The sequence below is a fragment of the Canis lupus genome, chromosome 27, assembly GCF_048164855.1.
Source record: "Canis lupus baileyi chromosome 27, mCanLup2.hap1, whole genome shotgun sequence".
Lineage (NCBI taxonomy): Eukaryota > Metazoa > Chordata > Mammalia > Carnivora > Canidae > Canis > Canis lupus.
The window spans coordinates 25130910-25157042 of NC_132864.1; the positions used below are offsets into that span (position 1 = coordinate 25130910).

Here is a 26133-nt window from a genome sequence, read left to right on the forward strand (position 1 = left end):
ACTAGCAAGAGGTGAGCAGAGCAACTGTTCAGCAACTCTCTTTGCTGGGGGCAGATGAAGAACAGCCCGGAACCGCTGCAAGTATCTCTGAAGTCCTATCATCTCTTTGTTCTGGGGCTTCACAAAAACGAGGTAAATGTCACCAGGCGTCAGCTTAAAGGCAGGCGTGGAAGAGTTCCCCTTGGTTTGAAAGAGGCCACCACCCCCTGGGTAATTAGGCCAGGCTCTACTGCATTAAAGATGCCAGCAAGGAGGAAAGGCAGTGAGCTGGGAGCTGTTAACGGCTACCTATAATCAGAGAGAGATTGAATTACACAAAGAGCCTAACTGTCCGAGAATTCAAACCAGCTATTTTTAGGCATCACCAAAGGCTCCTGCGGGCTGTTGCAAATTCAGATAGGATGAATTGGGTGCTGCTTGGAGTGCATTGAGGAGTTTTCATTTCAGGAAGAAAAGGGCATCACAACTGCTCAACAACACTGTGCTAGGTGCTTTCTCTATTTTCTCTCACTTGGTGGTCACAGCCATCTTTAAAGGTTGGAATTGTCCCCATTTTACTGATGGGGCACTTGAGGCTCAGAGAGCCAGCAGCCTGGCCAACGTCAACACGGCAAGTAAGTGACAAAGCTGTGATAGAAACAGTGTCTGCCTGATTTCAAAACCCACATTGTGGGCAGCCCCGGTGGTGCAGTGGTTTAGCGCCGCCTGCAGCCCAGGGCGTGATCCTGGAGACCCTGGATCGAGTCCCATGTCAGGCTCTCTGCTTCTCCCTCTGCCTGTGTCTCTGCCTCTCTCTCTCTCTGCATCTCTATGAATAAATAAATAAAATCTTTAAAAAAAAAACCCACATTGTCCCCATGGCCTCTGTGGACTTTGCTGAGAGCAAACCAATTCTCCTCCATCATGATGCGAAAGAAAATTTTTCTAGCTATCATCTCCTTGACTCTACACAGCAGAACTATGAAGACCAATATAAATTATAAAATTCAGGAGTCCAAGACACATAACAAGGGGGAAGGAGAGACCTCTAGAACTGGCAAAGGAGGAGCGAGGGATGTTCTGCCCATCCAGTGTGACTTTCCACTATCATCTGTGGCTGCCCTTGAGAGAAGTGGCTGGAATGGAGTGATCAAAGAGCATGACATGAGCCCTACACAAAACTCCCCTTCTAACTTTCAAAGGCAGAAAATTGTCAAAATTCACAGTAGACAAAATATGCCATGTGAATTGTGAACTGTAAGTCAAGGATCTATTTTTTCCATGATCACACAACACACCCACCATAATAATACTTTGTAATACTCCATAATACTTCTACCAAGATAGAAAACAAAACACAGGAGGAAAAGCTGCTCTGTCTGCAGTCCTGGAGGTTTTAGGAAGCAATAAAGGATGGTCAGCACCACGGACAGCCACCCAACAGGGGTTCAATGTAGTTCTAAGAAAACCTTTAACACAAAATCTTGCAAGAATCTTCCAGGCAAATGAAATCTCCTGCAACATCCTACAAAGCCTTAATATCCTCAAATCACTGGCAGGTCTCTGCCCCTGGGAGGAGAGCTACACTTGCTGACAGATTTAGCAAACTTCTGTGAAAAATGTAATCCAACCAAGAAGGAAGTCCATTTCTCGGTTCTTTTGTAATAAGAGCAAAGAGTCCATGTGCCTGAGAGTCTGTGTCAAGGAAGAATAGCAGGGTGCCTGCAGACATTTGCTCTGCCAACCTTTTAATGCTCTCACTACTGTAGGAGCATACCATCACCGCGGGAACACGTGGGCTGCCTCCCTACGCAAGGCATACGCCCAACCAGAGTGGTGCTTGGAGATAATAAGCCTCCTTTAGATCTTTCCAATTGTTAAGAATTCTGTGCCACTGCTCAGGGAAACACAATTAGGACACAGTGTTAATACCAACTAATAACTCTACAAATTAAGTCTGGTTTCCACCATACCTGTTTCCTGGTGTGTTTGCCCATTTCCCTGCCTAGTGTTGTGTGCCAGTGACTTGGAAGGCCTCCCTTTCTGATTTATTTGTGTATAAATCAGATCCAGAAATGGGAAGCCAAAGGTGCCACAGGGTCAGAGCAAAGATGCTGGCGATTCTGTTTTGCTTGGATTCAGCATACAGAGCAGGAGGAGAGATCAGAGGTCAGGGAAAGGAGGAGGTAAGCTAGATACAAAGAGTTCTCCCAAAAGAGAGGATATGAGGTCCAGAATCCAATATGAGAGGTCAAGGTGTCCACGGCACCCAAACTAGGAGTCAGGGGCTGGGTTCCAGCCCATGCCCAGTCCCTAAGAAGCATTGTGGCCTCGGAAAAATCATGCTTGCTGAGCATTTCCCAAACTCACATTTAGGCTTTGGCATACTCATTCCCTCTGCCTAGATTTCTCTCCCACCCCTTGGCAACTTGAGTCTGGATATCCTCTCCTACTCCAGGCAAAATCCTATGCATCTTTCAAGGCCCTAATCAAACAGCTCTCATCTGTGAAGCCTCCCCCACAGCTGTTCAACTCAGGCCTTTGTGTTCTCTGGGCTTCAGTCTCTAAAGCTGTAAGATGGGACATCAGGAAGGAAGGTGCTTCCAACAGGGTACTCAACATATGATCTTTGCTGACCCTGTACTTTTTGTTCATAGGGCTCTCTCCCTTTCACCCGGAAATCTCCTTAGAATGAGATTCAGCTCAAATGGTGCTCCACTGGTTCCTGCTGACAGAGTCCCTGCAACCCCGCAACACATACCCCCAGGCTAGAACAGATCCCACTGGTGTTGGATCTGTTTCTCTACTGGATGGTGACATCCAGAGGACAGGGACTGTGTTTCATTCTCCACTCAGCCTCGCCATGCCTAATTCATATGGGTGCTCGTCAAGTTTCTAGTTCAACAATGGTCCCCATGCTCTCTCCAGATACCATGTTGCCAAATGGGAGCTCACTGGGAGTGTCAATCTGACACATCATCAACCATCCATCTCCTTATCCAAGCCACTTCCATTCTTGACTCAGTCTTGAGATTAATAAGGCTTCAATTTTCTTCTGGAGGCTCCAGCTGACGGTGCCCAAGCTTCAAACCTGGTAGAAGAGCAACGTGTGGCCTTAGAGAATCCGCGACTCCACCTTCAGTAGACAGGACTATGTTCCCCTCCTGGACAGCAATACAAAAGACTCCTTTCTCACGTGGAACAAAACACCATCCAGGTAATTTTGCTATTGCAGAAGTGGGTAAGCTAAGGGGTGCAGCAGCATCTGTGCTAGCCTCAGGGGCTGTCTCTCACAATCCACCCAACCCTACTATGGCTACAGGGGCAAGACACATCCTATTTTACAGAATCTAAGGTCTTTGTGTGCTGAGGCTTGTATATTTCAGCTGATTGAAAAATCTTGGGGATCCCTGGGTGGCTCAGAGGTTTGGTGCCTGCCTTTGGCCCTGGGCGTGATCCTGGAGTCCCGGGATCTAGTTCCGCGTCGGGCTCCCAGTATGGAGCCTGCTTCTCCCTTTGCCTGTGTCTCTGCCTCTCTCTCTCTCTCTCTCTGTCTGTCTCTTTCTCTCTCGATGTCTATCATGAATAAATAAATAAATTGTTTAAAAAAGAAAAATCTTTGATGGCCTGTGACAGTGTCATTCATAACAGGTGAGCACAATAGTGTGTGTGTATGTGAGAGAGGGAGAGAGACCATAAGCGCCAGTGTTGGGTGGGGGGAGGAATATGTCCAGATTATCCAGCCAATCTGAACATTAACCAAAAGGAGGTCTGGCTAATATCTGGCTAATGACCTACATGGCCTAATTCTTGTTATCCAGCTCATCCTCATCCATGAGGATGTTGTAGTGGCAACAGCTTTCTCACTAAATACCCATGACTCTAAGGCCATCTCTTCAGATAGTCAAAGTCACCATCAAATAACATAAATATTGGCATAAAGGGATCTGTGTGAGCATGGTAAATCTGCCATCAAATTAAAACCTCATTACGCTAACGGCTAAACCAGAGACTCACTGTGTGGACATTCTCCAACCTGGATTTCATACACCGCCTGTGCCTGCTGCCAGCCAGGACTTTGGCCCCGGGTGAACTGAGATGACTCTGGGGCAGTAGACGGTGCAGCCACTTGCAGCAAATCAGCACTTTTGCAAATTGGCAGCACGCTCAACCCCACTGCAGAGCAAATCTTGAACGGGGCTTCCGAAGCACAGGATTTGGAAACCAGAACACATTACGAAGCAAACCAATAATGAATTTTTATAAACAATGGCACTCCCATGGCAGACAGGCAAACCCCGCCTGTGTGGGTGGGTGAACATTCTGGGCAGGCCGTGTCAGCTCCACTGAGGTCTGAGGCCTTATTATTCAAAGCGTGGTCCCTGGCCCCAGCTACCTAGCATCACCTGGGAGCTCCTCAGAAATACAAAATCTCACCCTGACCCCCGGAAACAGAATCTGCATAGTAACAACATCTCCACTGGGTTCACGGGCACATTCAAATTTAGGAAGCACTAGCCCAAGGGTCAGAGATGTGGTTATGGGTTCCTGTCCCTGCCCTGGTGCTGCATGAGAAGGGTAACTGGGAGAAACCCTGCTCTCCATCTTTTGTCAAGGCCATTAGCAATTTTCATAGGTTTGTGGTCACCTTTCAATAGACTAGGTGACCTTGGGCAGGTTTACTTAAACTCAGTAAGCCTCAGTTTCCCCACTGCAAAATTAACACTGATAACCGCCTGAAGAGGCTGTAGAGAAGGGATATGGAATCGGGCCCTAGCAGGCTTGGCACAGTGCCTGGCACATGGCAGATTCTTGCTCAACAGACATTAACTGTTACTAAGCACCCGGAGGGGGGACAGTGTGACAATGTCTGCAGAAGATGGGCCAGCGCTCATGCTCTCCTGCTCATCTCCCTCCCTCCATGTGAAAACTGGAGAGTTTTTGCAACAAAACCAAAGCATTGACAAGCAAGAAAGAAATTCCATCCCTGGAAGCATTAAAGACGTAGGCTCAGGAGTTGGTTTAAATCCTCTGTGGCTAATGTGACACAGACCTTCAGTTTCTCAGTCTATAAAATGGGAGCAAGAGAATAACTGCCTACTTCTAGGGTCACTGTGAGGACGCACTACTCCGCATAAGGCACTTAGAAAAAGGACCAAGTGGGGATGTCTAGGTGGCTCAGTGGTCGAGTGTCTACCTTTGGCTCAGGTCCTGATCCCATGGTCCTGGAATGGAGTCCCACATGGCCTCCCACGGGGAGCCTACTTCTTCCTCTGCTTTTGTCTCTGCCTCTCTCTCTGTCTCTCATGAATAAATAAATAAAATCTTAAAAAAAAAAAGGCCAAGTGCCTGCTCTAGCCATCAGTATGGTCATCATCCTTGTCTGCATCACTGTTACAGCAATATGCTTTCAGAACATCACGAAGGCCCTCGGGCTCAGGCTCTAGCTCACTGTGTCAGGGAGGAAGACGGGAGGAGGAGGACGTAGCTGGCACAGGAGGCAGCTCGGAGTGGGAGGGAGAGGACACGGGTGGGGGTGGGGGGAAACACTCAAAGTGGCTGGAGCAGAGGACTCTGCAAGGGCTGTGGTGGAAGTTGGGGTGGGGCTGGGCTGCGGGGGTGCTGGGGAGCCACAGAAGGTGCAGGGCAGGGAGCAGCACACCACGGAGAGGGCGCAGAATGGGCGTGGCGGGGCGTGGGGGGGGCGGGGGCAGACTCACGTACACCTGCGCGCAGACTCCTGGGCCAGTTGCAGCCGGTAGACGGAGAGGCGGTTGGCGCCGCCGCACACGCTGCCGCGCTCGCCTTTGCACCCCATGTCACACTCGGCCTCGCTCACATTTGTTGCCTGGATCTTGTGGCCGCAGTAGCACTCGGCACCGAACTCCAGCCCGGCGTACAGGTAACCCCTGGGGAAGGCTGTGGTCAGGCGGGGGCAGCTGCCACCATGCAGACCCCAGGACTGGGAGATTCAAAGGAGGTGGGAGGACTCTGGGGTTCAGGACCCCCCAGGGACCACCCCCGGCCTTCCTCCCCGTACACCTATCCACGTGGCCACACCGTGTCCTACGGACACCCACCTTATACACTTCAACACATGGCATACTTGACAACACACACACCTCAGAGCCTGGGGTCCCTCTGTTCTAACCCATTCTCTTGCTCCATCAGTGTAGAGCTGCACTAACTCTATCTGTAGAGTCCAGCCCCTTTATTCCAGGAAACATCCCCTAGGGATGATGCCTCCATGCCCCTTGAGAAGAGCTGGAACAAAGGGAGGAGGCAGGAACTCTCAGATCCCCTTGGAAGATGGCTAAACCAAGGTCACATATCCAGCTCAGGAAAAAATTCCTTCCCCTAAAACAAAACAAACAAACAAACAAAAATCCAGGCACTGCAAGGTTTTCAACTTTTTTTTTTCCCATAGCCATGGGACTGTTTCCTAAAGAGGATTCTCAGTGGACACCTATTCTATAAACAAATGAGACATCGCCTGCTCGGCTACAGGGGCTGGGGACAGAGGACAAGAGGGGGTTAGGACAAGCCTGGTTCAGCCCTCTTGCCTCTGAGGCATTCTTCAGAACCAGGAAGGCTTGTGGGACAGCAGCCTGCAGAACCCTGGCCATGCAGGGCAGGCCCAAGGGGGAGCAGTCAGCTCAAGTCTTCACTCCGGACACCCAAGGGACACGGGAGAGATGGACCGACGGACCGGGGCAGACTCATGCCTCCACACACTTCCGCAGCCCAGGTGCCACCTGCCATCCTCTGCTCAAGCTCACCCAGGCAGATGCAGCACGACCAGCTTAAACCAAATGGGCATCTTGGGTGGCTGAACCCCACTGAAATCCTGGAGCTGGGCCAGCCTGTCCTCCACCTGTCTTGTCTCAGTTTTCCTGTCTCTCTGAATTCTGGGTTCTGGGGTCCCCTGGGCCCCTCTCATGATACAAGGAACATTTCCCAAGGAGAAAAGAAAAAAAAAAACCCTTCCAGTAGGTGTTCTGGTTCCAGAGCAAGTGGTAGCCTCCTCTTTGCTCCCTCCCTTGGATGGTGCACAGCGGGGAGGGCAGAGAACAGCTGCCATGGGAGGACACACAAGCAGGCCTTGTGGACACATCCATGCAGTGAGGACACGTCCATGCAGTGAGGACACATCCGTGGGGTAAGGACTCGTCCATTCAGTGAGGACCCACGGGTGCCAGCTGGGAGTGCTTGTCTCAGAAGGGGATCCACCAGACATGTCCATACCCTCAGATGGCTACAGTCCCTGCCATATTTTGGCCACGAGCTCTTGGGGACACTGAGGCAGAATCACCTGGCTAATCTTACTTCCAGATCACAGTTTCTGGCACTCAAACACTCTGTGAGATGATAAATGTCTGCTGGTGTAAGACGCTATATTTGGGGATAATTTATTGCCCAGCGATGGATGACTAACAGAATAGGAAATGGAGTCAGCCTTGCTGTCGTTAGGGTCTCCAGTGGTCTCTGGGAGGGCTTCAGGCTGTTAATCCTAATGTCCCTGCTGTGGCCTTTGCCAGAAGAATCTTTCCAGAATTAAAACGATCACACCTCTCCACTCTCTAAACCACCCCTGCCCCCAGGGGCTTCCACTGCACACAGAGAAGCTTCCAGATGGCTTGGTTCAACCTACAAACCCTCCTATCAGTGGTTCTTGAACATGGACAGCTATGAGGATCACCTGGGGAACATTTTTTAAATGCCACACCTGGTTCCCACTTCCAGAGAGTCTAATTTAATCGGCCCTGTGATTCTAATGTGTAGCTGCATGTGAAAATCAGAGCAGCAGTGCTCCAACCATGCACCCAGAACCCACAGAGTCCGTATGGTCTCTGTTTCGGAACTCACGAAAAATGCAAATTCTCGTGGCCCCAACCTGCTCAATCAGAAAGTGGGAATGGGAAAAAAAAAGTGGGAATGGAATCCAGCAATCTATAGGATTCCAGGTAATGCAGATATTCACCCTAGGCTGAAGACCTCTGTCCTAGATTATCTGGTCCCCCCAACCTACCTCATCCTTTCAAAACCTGGCAAAAAGTGTTTAATGAATATTTGTTGAATGAATGTCCACCAATCCCCTGATTAACGCCCTCCAGCAGTTCCCCCTTGTCCGTGGCCAGTCCAGATGCTTTAGATGGCATTCAAGACTCTGTGTCCACGGGCATGAGCCAGCCCCGCAGCTTCCCCTCCCTCCCGACAACTCCCATTGGACTTTCTGTGCATCCCTCCCCCTGCCCACCTGAGATGCTGGGCATTGAGGGATGTTTCAGGAGTTCTGGTCTTCATACACGCTGTTCTTTCTGTCCTTTGACTACCCAGAAAACTCCTATTCACCCTTCAAAACTCAACTCAAGATCTCACCTTTGTAACTCTTCTGGAGCCCTCCATTCCATCAACCTTCACAAGCCCCCTGTACTCTAGACAGCACACTCTGCCCAGCACCCATCATCCTTGAGGTCTCTACACTCTGGTTTCCTCATCTGTGGAATGTGGATCATAACGTTTCTGCCCCTTGGGGGTCTTGGGGGTCTTGAACTCTTGCTAAGAGTTCATATTTGCAAAGTGCTGAGAACAGTGCCTGGCAGGGAGCAAACGGCCACCATGTGTAAGCTCCTGCTCTTCTACTGCTCAAGCCTGTTGCTGCCTCAGTCTTCCCAGCTGGCGGGGGAGCCCCCGGAAGGCAGGGCTGCGGGTGACTCATCTCTGCATCGCCAGCACCCAGACACCCTGCGGGCAGCAATAAATATTTGCTGAAGTGGATTACGTGAGTCCGTCTGACTCATCCTCTGAAGCTCACCTTGGCTATCCCCTCTTCTGAGTCTTTCCTGACATCCCAGGCAGGTCGGGGCCCCTTCTGCATTTCCACAGTCTGCGATTCATTACGTCTGGACTCTCATCCCACTACAAGGCCCTCTTCTGCTTACAGGTCTGTCTCCTCGTCAATGCTGTGACTCCACGGGGCCATGAACTCTGTGGACCTCACCTACGTCTCTCCACAGTTTGGTACATTAATGAATCGATATCATCAAGGACTCAGAGTCTTTCCCAAGTTGGAGAGGGCCCTGGGCTCGGGGAAAGAATTATAAAGAGGACGGTGTTTCTCCTAATTAAGGACAGAGGGAGGAGTCCCTCGGGCACACACGTGGTCATTTCCATTACAGCCATGTAGCTGAGATCTTTGGAGTTTGTGACCTCGGAGCCAGGCAGCTAGAGTCCTGAAGGTGGGCATGTTGGCAGGCCACCTTCACAAGCCACCCTGGGTCAAGGCGGCAATGCTGGGGCCCAAGCCTGAACTGAGGGTCCCGTCCCCATGTGCCAGTCCTCTGGGGCCTCGCCCACCCTTGGAGAGTCAGCTCCCTCCCCCAGTGTGTGTTCTAATCAAGAACATCACTGTCTCCTTCAACTGGAAAACACTATAGATTCAGGTGATAGTTTCTTCCTGGGAGACGTCCCATGGATGTCATACAAGCCTCCCTCACACAGAGTCACACCTAAAGGCCTTTCCCACACATGAGCCCAAGTATGGACCCTTGCACACAGATTCAGAGTCTCCTGTACACACAACCACTATTACTTAAAGATTACGATGTATGAACATTAAGCTTACAGACGTGACCTGCCGATGCTGCACATGGTACAAACAAACTCACACCTAGGCCCAGGGGTCACATGAGGACACGATCACAAACTCCAGCTGGCCAACTCGAGAACCATCCTGCACTCGCATGTGCACACGCACACATAGCTACCTCACCCTCTCCTTGTGGCCACGTGCTCATTCTCCACTACGCCCTTCCATGGAAAAGGGAAGAACACCACAGAAGGAAGGAGGCTGAAATGAATGGAGCGTGGGACGTCAGGGCCCTACCGTTCCGCACAGTTGTCCTGGCAACGGAAGATGGTCATCTTTTTGTAGTCGAAAAAGGACACGCCTCGCAGGGCTCGGCTCTGGGTGTCATCCAGGTAGCAGCCGATGTACTTGGCTTTGGGGAGAGGAGAAAAGTCAGATCTGGCTGAGGACAAAGCAGAGAAGGGTTTGCAAACCAGTGGCAACCAGTGTCCCTCTGGCTGTGTGGCCTTCTTGACCTTTTGGTACCAGCTCCAACAGCAAAGCAGAAACGAGAGACTGAAGGTCATGTGGGCTAGCAGACCCCAGACCCGTAAGGGCAGCAGAGGCCAACAGGGGAGGAAGGGACCCTTCTGTGGCCAAGGCTAAGGCCAAGCCCCTGGGCTCTATGGGGACAATGGAGCACTCAGGAAGCACCATGCAGATGCGACCCATATGAAGATGGCTCTGAAGAGCTTACACAGCTAATAGCGTGTTATTTCTACAAGCTGCATTAAGATACTTACCTTTCCTTGGACATGTGGTCTTGGATACCTCAAAGGCTAGATTCTCTTCCTACTTTGGTTACTTCTAGGCACTGGCCTAGTGAGTTTGGGCCGGTGTTATCTCTCTAGGTTTTAGTTTCCTTCACAGTGGGCATGAAAACACTAACCCAGTGAGATCAGAATGGAATGATCGGTGTAAATGTTTCTACCATAGTGTCTTGCACATGATTGGCACAAAGGTAAAATGAGTGCAACCTGAATCCGGCCATTCACAGCACCTGCAGGTACTTTACAGTTTGCCTATATATATGGGCCAGGGTGAGTGCTTTCATCCAAAAATTTTTGAATTATTTATAAAAACCAATTGTAGGGATGCCTGGGTGGCTGAGTGGTTGAGCATCTGCCTTTGGCTCAGGGCATGATCCCAGAGTCCCAGGATCGAGTCCCACATCGGGCTTCCTGCATGGAGCTTGCTTCTCCCTCTGCCTGTGTCTCTGCCTCTCAATGTCTCTCATGAATAAATAAATAAAATCTTTTAAAAAAAACCAATTGTAAACTATACACAAAGTTTTCTTAAAGTAGTAAACATGTTCCTGTACTTCATGGTAAATAGTACTTCTCACACGTGATGACCATGCTTTACAGTTTATGCAAGTGTTTTTCCCCCTGTATGTTCTTATAATTGGGACATGTGCTTTGCTAAGCAGTTTGCACATACTGTCTCACTGAATCTTTACAATGACCTTACAAGTACTAATATTCAGGGATCCCTGGGTGGCGCAGCGGTTTGGCGCCTGCCTTTGGCCCAGGGCGCGATCCTGGAGACCCGGGATCGAATCCCACGTCAGGCTCCCGGTGCATGGAGCCTGCTTCTCCCTCTGCCTATGTCTCTGCCTCTCTCTCTCTCTCTCTCTGTATGACTATCATAAATAAATAATAAAAAAAATAAAAAAAAACAAGTACTAATATTCCCACTCTATAGAGAAGAGGAAGCTGAGGCCAGAGGCGTCAAGTCACTTGCCCAAGGAAACACAGCTGGTCCACGGGGAGCCAGGGTGGACCCTAGGTGATGTGGCTGCAGAGCCTATGTTCTGAACCACCACTTACTTCTTCTGGATTCCAGAGATCCTTGCAAGGACCAAGTGAAGCGGGGAGCATCGGCAAGTTCATGCTCTCGGATAACCAAACAGGCCCACAGAGGTCAAGTGGCTGTCCTAAAACCAGGGGCTCACTGGGGGCAGAGAAAGATTTAAACCCAGGTCTAGGGGATCCCCCAAACCAGCGCCCTTTCCATTTCTCCCCTTGGAAGTATCTGGAGGGTGTAGCCAGCCGTTGCAGAGAATAATTGAGGAAGATACTACAGGCCACTTGGTCACGTTCCCTGGTGGACCCGCCGTCTGTTTCAGCCATGGGCTTGGGCCCCCCTCACTTGCAGTGAACAGGGTCTAAAAGTGAGCGTAGGCTCCTTCCCAAGCATCGTGCCCCCCAATGCCAGCCCACTAAGTGCAGAATCTGTCAGCCCCTATCAGGAGATAGGCCTTGTCCTGATCACTCTGAGTTTCTTTTATAAGACTAAGAGCTGTCCTTTAAAAGAAAGATTGCTTCCCTGGAGCAGGCGCATCACATGGTGACCGCTCTGGAGAAGCCCACATCCTGTCACTGCTTCTTCTACAACGTGGGTCCTTCCTGTCACAGAGGGAGTCCTGGCCCCATGACCGGGGCGTCGGTGCCATTCGCACCCGAGCCGGGAGAGGCAGACCCTCTGGCAAGGGCATCACACCAACTCGGCCTCGATAGTTCCCTGAGGGACAGTGTCCTGGGATGTATTGTACGGGGAGCAGGGCAGGAGGGAAGAAAAGGGGCTTGGGAGGAGGGAGAGAGGAAGGGGGAAAAGGTTATTTTGGCAGCAGGAAGTCTTTGTTGTCAGATCAAAAGATTGCGTGGCGGGGCATGTACTGAGCACCTACCATATGCTATCTACGATGGGCCATTTCTTTAAATTTCTTAAACTTTTTAAACTTTTAAGTCCAAAGGCACCTGGGTGGCTCAGTGGCCTTCCGCTCAGGTTGTGATCCTGGAGTCCCGGGATCGAGTCCCACATCGGGCTCCCTGCAGGGAGCCTGCTTCTCCCTCTGCCTATGTCTCTGCCTCTCTGTGTGTCTCTCATGAATAAATAAACTTAATTTTTTTCCAGTATAGTTAACGTACAGTGTTATATTAGTTTCTGGTATACAATACAGTGATTCAGCAATTCTGTACATTACTCAGTGCTCATCATGAGTGTACTCTTAATCCCCATCACCAATTTCCCCCATCCACACCCCCCCATCCCCTCTGGTCACCATCAGTTTGTTCTCTATAGCTAAGGGTTGGTTTCTTGGTTTTTCTCACCTTTTTTCCTTTGTTTTGTTTCTGAAATTCTATGTAGGAGTGAAATCATATGTATAGGTCTTTCTCTGGCTAACTTTGCTTAGCATTTTTTTAATTCACACCCTCAGACGCTTCTCATTAACCCATTTTATAGGTGAGGAAACTGATCCTAATGACAATTACACCTGCCTGCCTTAGAAGGGAGTGCATTTTGGCATCTGGCATATGTTCTGACTGGTCACCACTTCTGTTTTTCATCTTTTCTAAGTAGAATTAGAAGCTTTGAAATCTGCCCAAGTTCCTATATCCTGTAAGTTTCTCTTGCAAATTTTAAACCCAGGTCTGTCCTCACTCGTTTTATTTGTGGGGAGGGACCTCTTCCTCTTGGCCCAGGATCATTAAGAGCCACATTGAGACGTGATGGGGAGAAACGCTACTGCTCCGATATGCTGGGCCTGAAGTTTCATGTGCTGTGGCTCTGGATGGTCTCACCTAAGGGTGAGGGCAGGGGCATTTGGCTGTATCTGAGATAGTGGATCGTGCTAGATGAAATTAAACAACGGTGAGAGTGTACATGTATATGTACGTACACGTGTCCTCTTTGGAGTGAAGTGATGGGCTGTCATGATACTGTTTGCACCTTCAAAGCACCACCTTTTTAAAAAATTATTATTATTAACCGACCTTACTCACCCTAACCTTGGCAGGGCCAATTACATCATCCCTCCCACCAGCCAGTGACGGCTTGACCACTCCAGGGAAGGGCACATGGCCCACTCCTACAGATCAAAGCTAGGACAAAGAAATCTATTTCCCTTAGGTGATGGCGCTGGCAGTCTCTAAACCCAGAGCCACCAAGAGCCAGGATCCCTGGCACCAGAGTCAGCTGTTTTGGGAGAATGAGGCAACCAGAGAGGGCAGTCACAAAGAAACAGAGGACACAAATCACTCCTCTGAAATGCCAGTCCCTTCCGTAGTTGGGTGACAAGACACAATGCATTTTCTCTTTGGCTTAAGCTGGCTCGAGATGGGCTTTTGTCTCCTGCCACCAGAGTAGCACTGAGTCACATGTCAGTCCTCCAGCTAAGCTGATGAATCCACCCAGCTGTGAGGGTCTAGACCAAATCCATACCCAAGCCTGTCTGTTCCCAAAGCTGTCCCTTCCTGTGTACCACAGCGAGTCTTGGCCTGGGAGGACATCTCTGTCCCTGCTAGTGAGACCACCCAGGGAAGGGCAGGGGAAAGAGGGTCCCCTAGAAGAGAGCTGGGAATTGACCTTAGGTCCATCTGCCCCAAAGCCTGGGCTTTTAAATGCTGTGCCACCTCCTCTCTGTCCCTCCCACCAGGCCAGGCATCAGGCTGCGATGTCTCCTACAGCACATGCTCAGAGGTTTGTTAGAGGAACAGAAGTTGCTCTGTTTCCTCATCAGCGGGATGGAGAGAGGATAAATGGTCCCTCATTAATGCCCTGGAGAGGGGATCCCTGGGTGGCTCAGTGGTTTAGCGCCTGCCTTTGGCCCAGGGTGCAATCCTGGAGTCCCCAGATTGAGTCCTGCATCAGGCTCCTGGCATGGAGCCTGCTTCTCCCCCCACCCTGTCTATCATGAATGAATGAATGAATGAATAAATAAATAAATAAATAAATAAATAAATAAATAAATCTTTTAAAAAAAAATGCCCTGGAGAAACATGGGCGTGCTACACTGACCGGATGGACGGGCTGAGCTCTGTGGGTCAGGAAACAAACACTGAATCAGTTACCTTCCTATCCCGGGCAAGTGCTGGTGTGTACCTCCCCACTGACCCTTCCGTGCAGGCTGTAGCCAGCACGACCATGATCCCCCGCCCCACCCACCCATCCAGCACCTGCCACCTGCTGACCTTGTCAGTGTGGTTCCTGCCAACCCGCTTCAGTGTTTTCCCCAGCGCCCTGCCTTCATATCCTGCTGTGGTGGCACAATGTCTCCAAGATGAGGGGGACGTGACGTATGTGAAACGGACAAAATCACGGGCCGAGGGTACCTGGGTGGCTCAGTGGTTGAGGTCTGCCTTTGGTTCAGGGTGTGATTCCCGGGTCCTAGGATGGAGTCCCGCATGGGGCTCCCTGCTGGGAGCCTGCTTCTCCTCTCCCTCTGCCTCTGCCTCTGTGTGTCTCTCATGAATAAGTAAATAAAATCTTTAAAAAAATCATGGGCCACTTGAGGGGGGATAAATGGCCGAGTTCACACAATCTATCACCTCATCTCGGTAGCTATCCAAATATTGCTGAAATGGCAGAGTTGTCCCAGCTGTACTATTCATCTCCAGCACAGGACCCTGTGAGGGGTAAGCCCGGGAGAGCGCAGGCATCTGGAAGAGTCCTCCTGACTGTGGTTTGGCATTTTTCCCCCCTCTTTCCTTTTTCCTTTGGCTTCAATTAATCTTCAAGAAATTTTGCTCTCTTCAATAAAGGTAATTTGTTAAAAGGATAACTAAATATGAACTGATCTGTATTCCTCTGATTTACTGTCCATGAGTCGATTCACAAACAGGAGGCCTTACGATGTGCTAGAAGAAGCCCAGGTCTGGAGTCAACCAAATCTGGGGTCTGGACCTGACCTCGCAGTAGCCTTGCAATGGGACTTAAGCTGTTGGAGGTATTGTTCTCCTGCGTGGAAATTGGGAAGGAAGAAGTGAGATGGACTGAACTGTGTCCCACCCCCAACCAAAAGAAAAGCTGAGCCCCTGAGCTCAGAACCTAAGGATGTGATCTTATTTGGAAACAGGGTCATTGTCGATGTGATTCTTGAAGGTATGAGGGCATTATCAGAGTGGGGGCAGGGCGACCAATAGGACCGGTGTCCTTATAAAAAGATGGCCATCTGAAGACAGCTACAAGGAGAAGGCATGTGAAGAGAGGCAGAGGCTGGAGTTCTGCAGACGCAAGCCAAGGAATGTTAAGGGTTGCTGGTGATGACAGAAGCTACGAGAAAGGCAGGTTCCCCTGCTGGTGTCTTTAAGAGTGCACACCCCTGCTGACATCTTGATTTTGTTCTGGCCTCCAGAACTGCAAGAGAATACATTTCTGTTGCTTTAAGCCACCCAGTTCCTGCTCCTTTGTTATAGTAGACCCAGAGCAGTAATACAACGGGTACTGTTCAAACCGATTGTCAGTAGGATTAACCTATACACTGAGCCTTGGCACAGAACAGAGACTCAAGAGTCATTTTCTCTGCCACCCTGGATTCTCCATCCTTCAAGATGACCACTCCAGCACTGTCTGGGTTTCCCAGTGCAGAGAATGAAATTTTCTGCTCACACCCAGGCTTCCATGGGGTAGAAGGGAGGCATCCTTCACTCCCGTCAAAGCCTACAAGTCCTACAGACTCAGCTCAACAATTTCTTCCTCCAAGAAGGCAGCCATGATACACCCCATGGCTGAACAGGATCCTTCCCTTAGGATGCCACATCCCCTGGCCCACCCCACTGTAACACTTTTCTAAGCAATTCTCCAGGTACTGTCCACTACTTTTTCAAATTAGAAATAATTGAGGTGCAATGTAGAAGGATTTTTAACACCAGGAAAAGGTGCTAGCACGGGGAAAAGCAAGATACAATGCTATATAAATACAACATGTGCCTGGGAAATTCGAACATGAAGGAAAGAGACGGTAGGATACAACACCAAGTGTTGGCTGTGGCTGCAGGTAGATGAAGCTCTGGGCCATTTTTATTTTCATCTCTCTGTGCATTTTGATTTTTCTACAATGACCACGTGTGATTTTGAGAGTCAGAACAAAGCTATTTTTTAAACATACAAATGTATCATTTTACTTGAGTTAGGTATGTGATAAATACGGGATGGAGGGATGGATGGGTGGAGGGGTGGATGGGGGAGGGAGGGAGGAAGGGAGGGAGGGAGGGAGATGGGAATGTATAGCTCAGCAGTTAAGAATAAGAGCTATAGACAGACTTGGATTGGGAGTCACCTCTGCCTCTTAGCAGCTGTGTGACACTGAGTAAGTCACTTAACCTTTCTGAGCTTCTGTTTTTTTATCTGTGATGGGGCTTCAATTGCTGCCTGGTATAAAGCTGAGGGTTCTGATGCAGTTTCTGATGTAGACTAGACCCTCGACAGGCTGCAGAGATTGTATCTTCAGCTGAAGAAGACGAGGAATGGGTGCTCTGCTATTCCTCCCAGAAGTGCAGACCAATTCTCCCCATGCCCGGGCTTCAAAATCAAATTGGATTTGGCTTCTGTATGGGCTCTGCACATGGCTAGCTGTGTCACCTGAGGCAAGTCACATCTGCTTCTCTGTTTTCTTCTGCAGAATTACAGTATTGATAGTAATAACTGGCATACATTAAGTGCTTACTGAATGCCAGCCTCTGTGCTGAGCACTTCCTGTACACCGAGAAGTGAGCTGCTATGATGGTTAAGGTTCAGGTGTTAAGACTCAGACCAGCAAGGTTCAAATTGCTAGTTTACTCCCTTTTCCTACTGGACAACCTTGGGCAAATTACTCAACCTCTCTGCGCCTTAGTTTCCTCCCCCCTAAGATGAAGTTAGTAACAGTGTCCACCTCACTGGGTTGCTGTGAAGATTATGTGATGTAATAGGTACAAAGTGCTTGGAAGAGTGCCCAGCACTTAGCACACAATCAATTTATCTTTTAGAATCATCTGATAGCCGTCTACTGTTATGCACTTCTCATCCCCAAAAGAAAAACAGAGGCTCAGAGAGGTGAAGTGACCTGCCCAAAGCTGCAGTCAGCAAGCTGCAGAACTGGAAGCTGGGCCCTAATTTGGCTGCTCAGGCTCTCTCGGGGGGCGGGGGGGGGGCAGTTACGTAAAGGACCCGGCAAGGTGCATGGCATACTGTAGGCGCCAGCTCCACTCGCGAAGTCAGGCTTCTTCTCACCCAGCCCCAGGCCAGTCAGGGAGCAGGGCCTCCCTCCCCTCCCACCCCGTGATGGGTTCTGAATCCTTTACAGCTGAAGTCCCGCATCACTGCATCAAGCAGAGCCCTTGCCAGCTTCAGAGAAAAACCAAATGTGTTCAGCGTCAGGTCAGAGAAGCGTCTTGTTTTTATTAGCGTTAATCTAATACGTTGTCTTTCCTCGCTGAACTCCGAATAAGTTAATCAAGGACAGGCCAGATTTGTGTTTTCTTAATAACGCTGCCTGATTCCAAAGGCTGCCTGCTGTGAGCTCTAGGCTCCAGGCTTCTTTCTTATTTTCTCTTCCTTCTCTCTTTACATTTTGTAAAATATATACGATTTCCAGGGGGCACAGGGGTTAGTGTGGTATAGGAAAAGGCTCGCCAGCTTTGGAATTCAATGAACCTTGTTTCAAATCTTAGTTTCTCACTTCCCCGTGTAACCTGGGTTTCTGAGTTTAAAATTTTCCCCATTTGTGAAACAGAATAACAGTGGTCTCTAACATTCTGAATTGCTGAAATTAAATTGGTGAAATTAAATAAGGCAATTTACAACATGGTCTAGCCCACAATGATCACTCAATAGACAGTAGCTATTATTACTACTACTGAGAAGAACAACAACTATTAAGTGACCTATTATCATGAACCAGGAGATGTGATTAGCATTTTACGTATATCATTTCACTCAAATAATATGTGAAAAACAGGGCACCTGGGTGGCTCAGTTGGTTAAGCATCTGTCTTTGGCTCAGGTCATGATCTCAGGGTCCTGGGATTGAGCCCTGTGTCAGGCTCCCTGCTCCACAGAGAGTCTGCTTCTCCCTCTCTCGCTCCCCCTCCCCCTCTGCTCATGTTCTCTCTCTCTCTGTCTCTCTCTCAAATAAATAAAAAAATTTTAAAATCTTTAATACGTCAAAAACAAACAGGACAGGGGCTGGTGTGGCGCTGGTATTTAAGAAATGGTAGTAATTGCTAGTAGTGGTGGCAGTGAGAGCTCATTCTCACAACAACTGGGAGGTGTTGTGAGTGTTGTTTGAATCAACTACACCAGAAGGAATTCATATTCTATTCAGAACCTTGACAAGCACAGGTAATTAGATTCACCTAAGGACCCTGACAAGGACCAGAGAGGAAGGAGGATCATTTGATCAAGCCTGGTGGGAGATCAGGAACAATTTCCTGGAAGTGAGCAAAGATGAGAGCTGGAGAAAGAGTGGAGTTGACCTTTGGAGGCACTCCAGACTGAGGGATGCTCATTCATTCATGGGTCCATCCAATCTTCCATTCATTCAAGAAGTATGATCACCATGTCAGTGTCGGGTGCTGTCCCAGGTACTGAACAAACAGCCTGGGGTGGGGGTGGGGAATAGGGCTCTGCCCCCATGGAGCTGGTAGTGGACTAAAGTAGGGGAGGCAGACTACAAACAAGGAAGCAAACATATCAACAGGATGCTTCTGGATGGTGGTAAGTGCTGTCACAAAAATAAAACCAGGGGATATGGTTGTGACCAGATACAAAGTGGGGCCATTTTACTTAGGAAGGCCTCTATGGAAAGGCAAAGTTAGACTGGGGATCCAAAGGAAGGGAAGAAGGGCTCCATGGAAAGATACAGAGGAAGAGCATCCCACACAAAAAGAACTGGCCAAAGACCCTGCATTAGGAACGGGCTTGGTGCATTCAGCGAAGAAGAGGAAGGACAGTGGGGCAGGGTGGGGTGGTGAGGGGCAGTGGAGAGTGTTCCAAGATAAGGTTGAAGAGGTGACCACGGTAGGAGACTCTGGAATCTATCCTAAGTGGGATTACAGTGTATCCTAAGATGTGGGCTTCTAACAAACTTTGGAGCTTGCAAATTACTGAAAGGAGTTGAGAGTGGTGGGGGAAAGTCAGGTGTGTGGAGAAGGAAAGAGAAGCCACTTCATGACTTCTCCATCAATGCAGCACCTCACACCTCATCCATGCCTACAAAGTGGGGTCCCCTCTGCAGGTAGATCCACAGGAATTTCCTGATCACCTTTAAGAACCTAGTATGTGCCAAGTGCTTTTATAACCACTGTCTCAGTGAGCTTTCAGGAAAAGCCCCAGACAGGAGGGGCCGCTGCCCCTAGTTTACAAATGACAAAACTACAGGCACCTGGGTGACTCAGTGGTTGAGCATCTACCTTCAGCTCAGGTCATGATCCTGGGGGCCCTGGGATTAAGTCCTGCATCAGGCTCTTCACAGGGAGCCTGCTTCTCCCCCTGCCTGTGTCTCTGCCCCCGCCCCCCACACAAATAAAACATAAAAAAAAAAAAACCATGACAAAAGCATGGGAAGGTAAAGCCATTTGCCTAGCCACACAGCTGGCAGGGATGGAACTGGACTATGAATCCAAGTTCCCCAGTCTCTTCTGGCACCACCCCCACCTTCTCCTCCACCTCCCTGTGAATGCTGGGGTCTTGAAGAGGCAGATTCTAGGAAATCCCCGAGGGTGGGAAGGTGGGATCTTCTGGATGGCCTCGGAGCCAGGTATAGGGTGGGACCGAAGCAGGGGAATGTGCTCCCCTGGAGTGAGTCCCTGCCACCAATCCTGCTTCCCTCCAAGGCAAGAGAAGGGGTTTTCTAGGAGTTGAATCACCACGGAAATGTGACATGTGGCAGGGAACACAGAGGCTGGGGAGGTTTTCCTCTTGTCCTGATTCGTGGTGGATTTTCCCAAACCATCTGGCCTGGATTCCCAAAACATGCATTTGTGTTCATCTCAAGAACTGCAGGGTTGTGGGCTCCTCCCTCACATGCTGGCAGACAATGGGCAGACCTCAGCAGACTCTGGGAGACCATCAGGGGGCAAGGGTCTCCCTTCACCAAGCCTCAGTCTCCAGAGGTGTGACCTGGGCATAGGATCACACTCCTTGCTCAAGTCCATGGGGCACAGTGGAAATCAGACAAGTTACCACACTCACAAAGAGCTTTGTGACTGAAAGGGTAAGAAAATGCACGAAAATATGACCATGGCAGTGACACCCTCCAAGTGCCATCCCCTAAGCCATCCAGCAAGCCGGACCGACAGGCGGCATAGTAGAACACAAGCTCTGCCCCTTACTAGTTATGCAGCCTTGGGATCCTGGTACCTCGGTTTCCTCATCCCTAAAATGGGTACCACAGCACCTTCCACACGGAATTGTAGTAACAATTCAATGCACACAGAGTGCTTTAAAAAGTGCCTGGCACATAGTAAGTGCTCAGAAGGTGCTGCTTTCATCCTCATGTGTATTTATCTAACGAGACTAAAAAGGCTGCGAGGAAGTGTCAGGCTTTGAAATCTTGACAGAGGTAGGGTTCAAATCCATGCTTGGCTGTTTACAAGCTCCATGACCTTGGGTAAGTTACTTAATCTGAGCTTTGAATTTCTCCTCTGCAATGGGGGTGACAGTGAACCCCCTGGCATGCTGGTAGCTCTAGCTGTATGGCAGCTGGTTCCTGTTAAACACTGAGACCTGGGAGTTGTTACTGTATTTTTCTCAGCCCCCCACTCTCCTTGGCCACCGTCCCTGCCTACCGCTCTTACCTCGCTCCTCCTCCTTCTCCCGGACGATCCTCCCCTTGAGGGCTCGGCTCCAGGCTCCACCGTAGTCGCCCAGCTTGGCCCTCTCACTCCCGTCCTTGCCCTTGAACCAGGGTCCATACCTGCGGGCGATGCTTGAGGCGTCACCCGTGTCCCGGAAGCCTCTGCCCAGATGCAGGTCACCCAAGAAGGGCAGCTCGGCGCCCTCGGCCGGCACCCCCACGGCGGGGCTGGCCTGGCCCTGGGAGACGGCAGGCTGGCCCACAAAGCCCGAGTGCAGGAAGACCAGGCTCCCGGCCGTCAGGTAGAGCACCAGGAAGGTAAAGAATCGCACGGGCTTTCTGCGGAAGTACCGCTGGAATCTGAGCCAGAGCTTGGCCATAGCAGGATCATTCCGGACTGGCTCGCTGGGGCTCAGCTGGCGGGGTTGGGGTGGAGTGGGAGGGGAGTGTTCCACAAGGGGAGCGAGGGGGCTGCGTTTCCCAAGCTTCCCTTAGAGATGGAACCCCTGGGGGTCTGCAGTCTTCTTCCCTCTGTGAAGGTGACGTCCCAAAACCAGAAGAGGAGGCCAAGTCTAGCACTTGGTTGAGGCCAAGTGAATGAAGCCCTCCGGTCAAGGTGAGATTCTCTGGGCCACAAAAGGGGCCCAACGCCCAGGAGTTGGTCTTATTTTCCTACATCTTGTTCTTTGTATCAGGGAGTTCCTGAAGAATTCTGACCACAGCAATCATAGGAGAACTTGGTCGGCCACCAGGACTGCAGCTCACTTCTCGCCTTTTTTCTCAGCTCCTCGGGACCGTGAGGGCTGGATGAGTTCACCCAAAGCAGTTTTCTGGCTCCTTCTGAAGCTGGGGGCCAAGCTCAGTGTCCACCTCATGAAAACAGAAGCTGGTCACCTTCCATCAGCTCAAGCTCTAAGCCTCAAGGCTGCCACCTGCAAAACAGCACAGACACAGGCTTAAGAAGCCCCCTCACAGAGGCCAGAGCTCAAAGGGTTTCTGAACCTTCCCAAGGGGGAAGCAGAGGCCCAAGAGAAGGGAGGCAACCAATGCTGAAGCATCCAGCAATGCCAGGTCTTCCAGCATACCACCTTTTTCTTTAAACCAAACTGGGAATTTGGGGCCTTGACTCCTACTGGGCCCATGTTTGGAGACAAGCTTTATCTTGGACAAACACAAGTTCTTATGCCCCGCACTTCCTACGTATGTGTCAAATATACACTAATTCGCGAATTATTTTAAGTCCAAAAAGTACTTCCTAGAGTTGCCTGCTGGATCCTGCTGATTCTAAACCAGATCAAATTCATTTTCTCCCCCACAGCAAATACATAGCAAGTACCTACTATGTAGCAGGTGCTGTGCTAAGTTCTGGAGATAAAGCCGTGAACCAGAGACATCAAGTTCTCTCCCTGCACAGGGCTCATATTCTAAAGGGGGGAGATCAAATTTGTAGCCTCTCTCTTCTATCCAAGGAAGAAAAGGAAAAGAAATCAGGATTATTTAGCAACATGGTCATTCCCTCTGCATTTACTCAGCATCTACAGTATGTCCAGCTTTGTGCCAAGCCCTCTACATGTGTCACCCATTCATTCTTCCCAGTGTTCCCATGGGAGGTAACAATTTCCCCACTTCATAGATTAGGAAATTAAGGACACATAGCCAGTGAGTGGTGGAGTTGGGATTTCAACCCAGGACAGTCCAAATCCAAAAACCACAGTTCTCAACCACTGCCTTTGTGACTCAGCTTTTGTCCCACATGGACTGGGTATCACCTGGAGATTCAGAGAGAGGCCCTGAAGCAGCAGCCCATCTCCACTGTCTCCCAGTCACCCAGTGGCTCACTCTTTAACAGGGGGCCCCTCAGAGTGTGGTCCAAGGAGCATCTGATTCAAAATCACCTGAGGAAAAAAAAAAAATCACCTGAGAGCCTGGTAACATATGGAGATCTGAACCTCTCAAACCAGACTTTCTGGTAGAAGGGAAAACCTACAGGTGTAACAAGGTGCCCTCAGGTAAAGGCGATGGGCTCAGAGGCCCAAGGGCACTGCTTTATGAGTAAACATTAAGGATCATTAGCCAGGATGAAAACAGAATGTAAATTAGGAAACAGAATACACCTTCAGGCCAATGTGATTTCATATTATCACCAGCAGGGGGCCTTGTGACAATCTTGGCACAGGATTACCTGGCAGGCTTTGGAGGTCCTGAATGGTAACAGCCCCTCCCAACCAGAGCAGCATGGGAGTTTTAACTGTGGTTCAAGGTAGAATTCATCAGTCCTCCATATGCCATTCTGTTCATTCCGGGACGAAGTACTAAGCTCCTACTATGCACCAGTTATTGTTCTAGGCACTTGAAACAGATCCAAAAGCCCCATATCCATGCTTTTGTGGAATCAAACCACCTGTTCATCCATCAAGCCATCTATCTATCCATCATCCTTTAATCCATCCATCAGTCCTCTTACTCATCCATCCATTAAGTCACAATATATCCATCCATCATCCTTTAATCCATCCATCAATCCACCTACTCATCTATCCATTAAGCCACAATCTATCCATCCATTGTCCATTCCTTCATCCATCCATCAGTTCTCCTACTCATCTATCCATTAAGTCACAATCTATCCATCCATCCATCGTCCATTCCTTAATCCATCTATCCATCAATCCACCTACCCATCCATCCAACCACCCACCATTCATCTGTTCATTAACCCATCCATTCACCTCTCCATCCATCTGAACTACACCCGCCCATTCATCCATACAGCTCTCCCCTCACCCATCCCTCTACCTGTTCTTCCATGCATTCAAAACTGTGTGTTGCTTGCCTACTGTGTGTGCTTGGGATGCGGGAATAAAGAATCCAAGGTCCTACTTCCAGGGAATTCAGTCTACTGAGGGAGACAGCAATTTAATCAACCACCATACTGAATCACTATACTAGATAGTGACAAATCCTGTAGTAGACACAGAGCAGCAATTAATATTAATAGCTAATGTTTCCTGTGCACTTATTATGTGCCAGACACTTCTCTGAACACGTAACGTATTCTGACTTAATCCTTAAAACAATTATATGAGGGAGATCTATAGCCACTTTACAGAAGATAGAAATGAGGCTCAGAGAGATTAGGTAATCTATCCAGGGCCACACAGCTGTGAGGAGCCTTGAACACCAAGCTCGGGAGTCTGGACTATGTTCTTACTGTATGCGTGTGGATCCACTTAAGTTTCATGGTCACACCGACACTTTAGAAAGCTCAATTTCTTATCAGCTTTGAAAACTGCTAGGCAGTGGGTGGTGACCCATCGTATTCCATGCAGATTACACACCTGCCAGATGTTTCTGCAGCTGGGCCAGGCTGAGAAAGAGCCAGCAGCCATCATGGGGATGGAGACAGGGGGACACTAGCCCTTTCAGAAGCAGACAGCCAAGAGCATGGGCTCCGGAGGTGGACAGATCTGGGTTCAGATCCTACCTCTTCCACCCACCAGGTATGTGACTGGGTCAACACCTGTTCTTGCCCACCAAAGTGCCTCGCCTGGAGAGTGGGCATAAGAATCTTGACACCTCCCAAAAGATACGACTTCTGGGAGGACTGTATTTTAAAAGGTAGGAAGGCACTGCCTGGCACACAGTAGGTGCTCCAGGAAAGCACACACCCCCCTCCCCCACCCCACTCCTCTCAAGGGCACATGTGAGCAGCCTTCAAAGGCATTTGCCTCAGCAGCACATTTGCTGCCGTGGAGACGGCAGAGATTCTGGCTGTTACGTTCCCTGTGGCTTTTTGTCTCTCTGAGGATATTTCTGGGTCTAGTCCTTTTTTGTTGTTCCCTTCTCGTTCTTTTCTATTTCAACACATCTTTTCTCTAAGTGGGTGCCAAATGGGTTTTAAGAGGATAATGAGCTCATTAGAAGCTGGCAGGGAACAGGAAGAGACGAAGGCATGGGTGATGTGGGGAGTGAAGGGGCCCCACCCGGGAAGGGGCTGCGATGAGGAGGGGCTCCTCCAGGGAACCGGGGGCAGGGCTGACTTGAGCCACGCATGGCCCCCTGCCAGGGCCGGGAGGGAGGGGCCCAGAGGGAGAGCCCCCCCGGGAACCTGGGATCCACAGAGGTGGGGGGGCCCTGTCTGTTCTCTCCTCATGTGAGCCCCAGCATCTGAAGGTCCCCAAGAGGTACCAGAAATTCTTGAAAAAGAGTCAGGGCTCTGACCTCCCCTGGGGGCTTAAACCGAAACCCTGACATCAGGACACGGGTGACAGCCTCAGAGGACAATGTTCAGGGCTCTGTGGAGATGGTGACTTCCATTTCTCAGCTCTGGGTGGTCCTGGGGTTCAGGGTTCCCCACTCAGCTGCAGCCCCACCTCCCCAAGGGAACCCTCGAAGACTACTCTGTCTCTTTCCCTCTGTCTCTCTCTCCAGACAGAAATTCTAACCTCAGAGGGAATGGGGCAACAAAACCAAGTGCCATTTGTTGAACACCTACTACATGCTGGACACTGCATTCAAAGACTTTGCGAACATTCTCACAAACCCCTCCCTCCCAGCAACCCCCGAGGCAGGTGATGGTTCTCCCCAGCCCACAGACGGCGCATCTACATCCCTGAGCTGGGGGCACATGCTGGCCTTCACCTCTCCGTCTCTGTGTGCCCATTACGTGTTGGAAACCACAATCCCGGCAACATTCTCACCTGTCACTAACTGGTGTGAGACCCCGACAGGTGCCCTCCCCTCTGTGAGTTGCAGATTTCTATGAAATGGGCCAACCAGAGAGTCTTCTTCTTGGGATCTTGGGAGGGTCGGAAGTGGCAGCCCACAGGGCTGGAGTTGGTGCTCACGATGAGCTCTCAGGCTCCATCCCTCTCCATTCTGCATAAGAATCCTCTGAGCTCAGTTTCCCCACTGAATGTGGCGGATGAACTGATCCCTAGCCTGCCTCCCTCCCAGGGCTGGCGTGAGT

The 26133-nt window shown here is 49.9% G+C and overlaps 1 protein-coding gene and 1 long non-coding RNA gene across 8 annotated transcripts in view; one reads left to right on the top strand and one right to left on the bottom strand.

The window, feature by feature from the left end:
• WSCD2 (WSC domain containing 2) overlaps positions 1–26133 on the bottom strand; it is a 119261-nt gene that overhangs the window by 33222 nt on the left and 59906 nt on the right. For 5 of the 7 annotated variants that reach the window (XM_072802972.1, XM_072802969.1, XM_072802973.1 and 2 more), the window contains exons 2-4: positions 21166–22096; positions 9866–9980; positions 5704–5888 (exon numbers count right to left, since the gene is read on the bottom strand). In XM_072802972.1, the coding sequence (XP_072659073.1) occupies positions 5704–5888; positions 9866–9980; positions 21166–21544 (679 nt within the window). In that variant the 5' untranslated portion in view covers positions 21545–22096. Of the gene's footprint in view, positions 1–5703; positions 5889–9865; positions 9981–21165; positions 22097–22933; positions 23066–26133 lie in introns of those variants that run through there. The other 2 variants (XM_072802971.1, XM_072802975.1) reach the window with 2 other exon arrangements.
• Positions 5726–6992, top strand: LOC140619510 (uncharacterized). Its single transcript, XR_012019384.1, has 2 exons — positions 5726–5881; positions 6407–6992. It is a non-coding gene; the product is annotated as an uncharacterized lncRNA (long non-coding RNA).